This window comes from Populus euphratica, unplaced genomic scaffold (genome assembly GCF_000495115.2).
Source record: "Populus euphratica unplaced genomic scaffold, PopEup_1.0 scaffold2924.1, whole genome shotgun sequence".
NCBI classification, from domain to species: domain Eukaryota; kingdom Viridiplantae; phylum Streptophyta; class Magnoliopsida; order Malpighiales; family Salicaceae; genus Populus; species Populus euphratica.
In genome coordinates, this window is record NW_011502740.1 from 10,352 (window position 1) to 16,003 (window position 5,652).

The window sequence follows — 5,652 nt, forward strand, 5'->3', positions numbered from 1 at the left end:
CAGAGATTGGTAGGGAAAGAAAAAGGAGTTTAGAACAGAGTGGGGGAAGGCATTGTGTCTGATTTCTCTCCGACTTCCAATCTTTACCGAACCACCCATCAGCCATTCAGACCTAACTGTCCATGTTAGGTTACATTCTTATTAGGACAGGTATATATTACAGGCTGTGACATCACAAAGAAAACATAATTCAAATTTATGTCTTGAAACCATACTTTTAATAACCTTGAAGCCTCCGTTTAAAATCAGTATTTATTTTTTAATAAATTTAATATTAAATTAAAAAATTAAAAAATAATAAATTAAAAATAATTAAAAATAAAAAAACATATCCTATCAATAAGTAAATTTGTTAGACTTGTAAATCGTGTAAGTCAGGTTAGTAAATCAAACCTATAAACTAGATTACGAACTTCACTTAAATTATAATTTTTTTTTTTAATTATTTTTTATTTAACTATATGATAATAAAAATAAACGATAGGTGAAATCAAACATCAATCTAATATCGAGATGGTTTTTTTAAATTGGGATAACCTCTTAAAGGGCAAACCAAAACCAATTATGAAATTGAATTCCCAATTAACTTAGTATTTAAGGATAAAAAAAACTAATTTAAAAAAAAAATTAAACTTGTCAGACCCGCAAATCAAGTCAACAAGCCAAACATGTGAATAAGTCTATAAACTTTATAAAATTTGACAACATAACTTTTATCTTAAGCTTTTTTTTTATTATATAAGAAAAAATAGATGATAAAAAAATCAAGTTCAATTAAGAAAAAAAACAATTCACTAAACTACCAAGGCAATCCTGGTTACCTTAACAAATTTACAAATTATATTAACCTCGTAGAAAGGTAAAATAAAAGGAAACAAATTATAAGTTAAATTCTCAACCATCCTAATATTAAAAAAAAAAAATTGAAAAAAATCATAACAAAAATTCAAAAAAAAAAAAAAAGTAAAACATTATAGATTATTATTCTCATTCACAGTGCAATATGTATGGGTAAACAATGGTTTCTTCACATCTTTTAATTTTTATTATTTTATAAAGTTTAATAACATGACTTTTCTAAAAAAAAAACTATTTTTTTAACTATATGAAAAAAAATAGACTATAAAAAATCAATAATAATTAAAAAAATAACCTACCAAACTTATAAACTGAAGCAACCTGAATTATCTTGGCAAACTTATAAATTACGTGAACCTCATATAAAGAAAAAATTAAAAAAATTATAAATTTAAATTCTTAACAATATACAATTTAAAAGATGAAATCAACAAAAACATATTTGGAAAAAAAAATCATAATATAAAATTTAATAATATGATTTTTTTTTTAAATAATATTTTTTAAATCATATAAAAAAAGAAATTGACTATAAAAAAAACTAATTTTAATTAAATAAAATAATTTATCAGACTTGTAAACTAAAATAACTAGAGTTATCTTTACAAACTTATAAATTACTGTTAATTTCATATAAAAATAAAATAATAAATTAAATTTCTAACCATTATAATTTTAAAAAATAAAATCAACCAAAAAAAAATTCAATCAATCCAGCGGTTTGACAGTGTAAAGGCCTTGTGATAAATGATTTCAATAATTCATATGGCATGACACACTCGGACATCATTTATAAGCGCAAGCATTAGAAGATCAACTCAGCATAAGACACCGTTTCAGATCTGAATCAAAAAGGGTTTGTCAGCTTCACTTACTGCATGGCTAAAAGCTACTACTATATTAACGAACATATAGACTTCGGCACATCCTGTTTAAAGATCAGGCACATCCTCTTTAAAGATCTAAAATCACTTCCACACAACAGCTCCGACTACAACTCAATCGTCCAGCAAGAGAGAGAAAGACACTGTCTCTCTCTGTTAATTTCTGGTTTCAAGCAAAACGGCAAGAACAAACAGCAACCGCCTCTCTCTCTCGGTATCATATCTCAACGTACACGCTATTCCTACCACCCAAATCAGAGTGTTAGATTTGAGGCCGGATGCATGGTAATCATCCCAAGAAAATGTAAGATGAGTAGGGCTGATGCAATCGGCATTCTTTCCAAGTTCCCATGACTTGCTGCAGGAAATTTTCTTGCAAACCCAAGTTTCAAGAATTTATGAATCAACAAAATGCAAAACAGATTTTAAGTAATTTCCTTCAAAGTTCTGTTCCATCATGGTTGTTCAGCTAGAAAAGGGCTGCCCTAAAAGCTAAATAGATAACATGTAGAACTTAGAGGATGTTCAGTGCTGTGGCTGAATTGTAGTTTTGTTAAAAAAAATTAAGAATATTGTTTCACATTATTTTTTATGGTTTTGATATATTGATATAATATAAAAAAAATTATTTTAAAAATTTTCACCATAAAAAAAAAAAAATTATTTTAAAAATTTTCACCATAAAAAAAAAAAAATTATTTTAATATATTTCACCATAAAAAAAAAAAAATCTGAGAAACAACGTTATTAGACACCCCTTGGTAATCAAGCACAACTTTTCCTCTTCTTCTTACACTTTCTAACTAATGACAATTCAAACCTTGATGATCCATTGATTTCCTCTTCACTGTCTTCACTATCCAGCACAATTGCTGATTCGGCAACTGGTGAGTCTCCCCCACTGGACTCAATCCCCTTATCAATTTTCCTACTTTGATGTTGGATAGACTGCTGCTTCTGGAGAGTTTCTGGAAAGAGGTTCTGCGAGTGCAAAAGCAACCTGCTATTATCCTCATTGCTCCCCTGCAATTGAGTGAGAGGACCCAAAGATAGTTTCTGGCTAATCCCAGTCTTCTTTGCAGTTTGAGGATTTGAAAATGGAAGCTCGTGAATTGGAACAATATTCTCTTCGTCATCCTTTTCTTGTCCCTGTGATGAGGTTTTAAATCCCAGAGAAAGCTTCTTACTAACCAGCAGTGGCTTATTACATCTTGCATTGATGGTGGTATTATCAATCCCAATAAAAGAATCCCTACAAGGCAGTTCATTATGTTTGAAGGATGATGCCACCAGCGAGGCCTCTGGAGTTGAATTGGAATGGGACTGAGAAGGCAATAGTTCAGGAGTTACAAGGATTTCCTCATTTATGCCATCATTTGTTTGGTATGCATCCAAAGCTCCAGACAGCATCTTATGGCTAACCTGACAAAGATTGTCTGAGCTTGTGCTTTTGTTGCCAAACGTTGACGTCTTATCATGCTGCTTATGGAGTCGTTGCTTATTACAGTTGCCAACGTGCAGCCCTAGCAAATCCAAAGAAGTCATAGGAGCAGTTGGTGGGTTACAGAAGGATTGATATTGCTTTGGGTTTATATTCTGTGTGTTATGTTCAGGGAATCTAACAGATGATTCAAGAGACAACTTCCTCCCAATGCCACTTGGCTTCTCATATTTCACATTGTACTCTTCAGGCATAACAATCGACTCTCCCCACTCTCCTTTTGTTTCTGTGTGATTGCTGAAGTCAAACAGGAGGTCCTGATTTCGCTTGTTATTCACATCTCCATCACTTCCCTTGTTACGAGTTGAGGTGGCAAACTCCAGAGACAGCTTCCCGCCAATCCCACTTGGTTTCTTATGATTAGAAACGAAATCCTTATTTTGATTAGTCGATTCCTTGTCTGGTCCTTTAATTTCCACCTAGAGCAAAGAATTACAAATTCAAAAAGATCCAGATTTTTCAAAAATAATTTGGGAAAACAACCAAACAAACGCTACCATTGGGCTTGAATTTGTGTCGCTTTGAATGTATTGAGTACTGCATTGAGTACTGCAGCTACCGATATTGGCTGCAGGCTTAGCATATTTCTCAGTCATGGCTTGAGCTCTTTGGTCAAACACCAGCCTGTTATATTTGTATTCTCTGCTCTGCATATTCATCCCCACACATCAGAAAATTGAGACTATTTTATTCAATATTACTGTCTGATCGATCTGTGTACATATCCACTTACAGTTTCACACATTAGGCCATCATCAGGATTTGGCTCACACAGCAACAACCCTATGCTTGTTAGCACTGTTGAAATGTTTAATGATGGTTGCCATGCACCCTGCTTGTGTGCAAACACAAACCTTGTTATAAATAGCAGGTTTGAGAGAAACCCTACAATTTCATCAAGACATCCATTGCCTATTGATAACAAAAATAAGAAGAAAGTTGAAGAAACAAATAAACTGAAAAAACCTCAAGAAATTTCTAGTCATCCATGATTTGTCTACCAGTACAATAATTGGACAGCTGTCACTGCCCAAGAAATATAAAGTTCAATTTTCTTGACAAATATCCTCCAGATCACTGTTCTTCATCGTTCCTACCAAAGCTACAATAATGGCAAAACGGACTGTGAAAAACTAGATTGGAACCTTTACGCTTTAAGAGTTAATTCAAACCCATGGACCAACAACTGACTTTACAGGCCAACTTCTTGCCGATTTCCATGAAAAAAGGAAAGCCACGGGAGCACATACTTTCAGCCCAAAATAGAGGCAAAATTTTATAAAATATCAGCACAAGTAGTTGTAACAAGCGGGAAGAACAACCGAACTTGTCAAAATGGTAAAATTACAGAATCAATAACTAGAAGCAAGCAACTTGAGATATTACTTTAGATTAATTCACATTTTATTTAATATAAAGTCCATTCCAAGTAGAATCAGTAGATTTAATTGTTGAAAAAAAAAACCATTAATAATAGTAATAAGCAGTAGAATTCGTCAATCTATCCTCATTTTTATATACAAAAAAAAATATCCCAGAAACAACACAAAGCGATCATGCTCAGAACATTATATATTTCTAGGAAACCAAAAGCAAACTTTCCCTTTCGACAAAAGAGAAAACAGAAAAGAATAGAAAAAAAAAAAAGAATTAGGGTGTGAGTGGGTGTGTGTCACCTTCGGGGGAAGATTAAGAATGTCAAGGCAAATCCGACCTCCGTTATCGATATTAGGGTGATAGATTGGCGTGGAAAAGGTCACACTTGGAGGCTGAAATGGGTACCTAAAAATTTTAAAAAAAAGGAAATTAAAAACCCATAAGAATTCTTAATTACAAGACATAAATGCAAATAATACCTATCGGGTATTTGAATCTTAATGCTGAAAATCCCCTTAGCATATACACTCCCTTCGGGCCCTTCAATCTCTGCCCTAACAAAAATTTTGGTCAATGGCTAACTCAAATTTTTGAGATTTTCGATTGGTTATATAACGAGAAGTAACTTACGGGCGTCGATAGTTGACAAAGAGGAGAAATCGGAGTCGGTGGAGAGAAAAGGAAAGGAGGCGCCGGGTGGAGGGTCGGTCAGGAGGAGCTTGAGCTCCTTTTGCATTCGAAGATTGAGCCTCGCGGCTTGGGCCATTTCGCGACCAGTGAGTTCTCTTCTTTTTTTGTTCAGTTTTGTCTTGCTTTCCATGGGGTTTTGTTCATAGAAGGCACCATTTATCATATACGAAGTTCTGATTTTTGTTTTTTTAATGTAATTAAAATAAAATCAAACAATCAATAAAATTAACCAGCCAATCACACAATTCAGCATCAATTTTTTTATTCAAAAAATTAATATATAAAAAATTATAAAACTATAATTTATTTAAAAATTCCACTTTCATAAATAATGAAATTATA

At 32.6% G+C, this 5,652-nt stretch overlaps 1 protein-coding gene across 1 annotated transcript; it reads right to left on the minus strand.

The window, feature by feature from the left end:
• Positions 1-2,472: 2,472 nt before the first annotated feature.
• Positions 2,473-5,443, minus strand: LOC105119424 (uncharacterized). The gene is made up of 6 exons (XM_011017563.1): positions 5,251-5,443; positions 5,100-5,169; positions 4,920-5,025; positions 3,977-4,075; positions 3,741-3,890; positions 2,473-3,662 (listed from the first exon to the last, which is right to left on the minus strand). The coding sequence occupies exons 1-6, from the start codon at positions 5,438-5,440 to the stop codon at positions 2,508-2,510; spliced, it is 1,770 nt and encodes a 589-aa protein (XP_011015865.1). The 5' UTR covers positions 5,441-5,443; the 3' UTR covers positions 2,473-2,507.
• Between the last annotated feature and the right edge of the window lie 209 nt (positions 5,444-5,652).

Coding starts and splice junctions, on each gene's coding strand:
- LOC105119424 (XM_011017563.1), bottom strand. CDS start 5,440: ATGGAAAGCAAGACAAAACTGAACAAAAAAAGAAGAGAACTCACTGGT. Junction 4,076..4,919: donor TTCTTAATCTTCCCCCGAAG/GTGACACACACC, acceptor GCACACAAGCAG/GGTGCATGGCAACCATCATT. Junction 3,891..3,976: donor ATGGCCTAATGTGTGAAACT/GTAAGTGGATAT, acceptor ATGAATATGCAG/AGCAGAGAATACAAATATAA.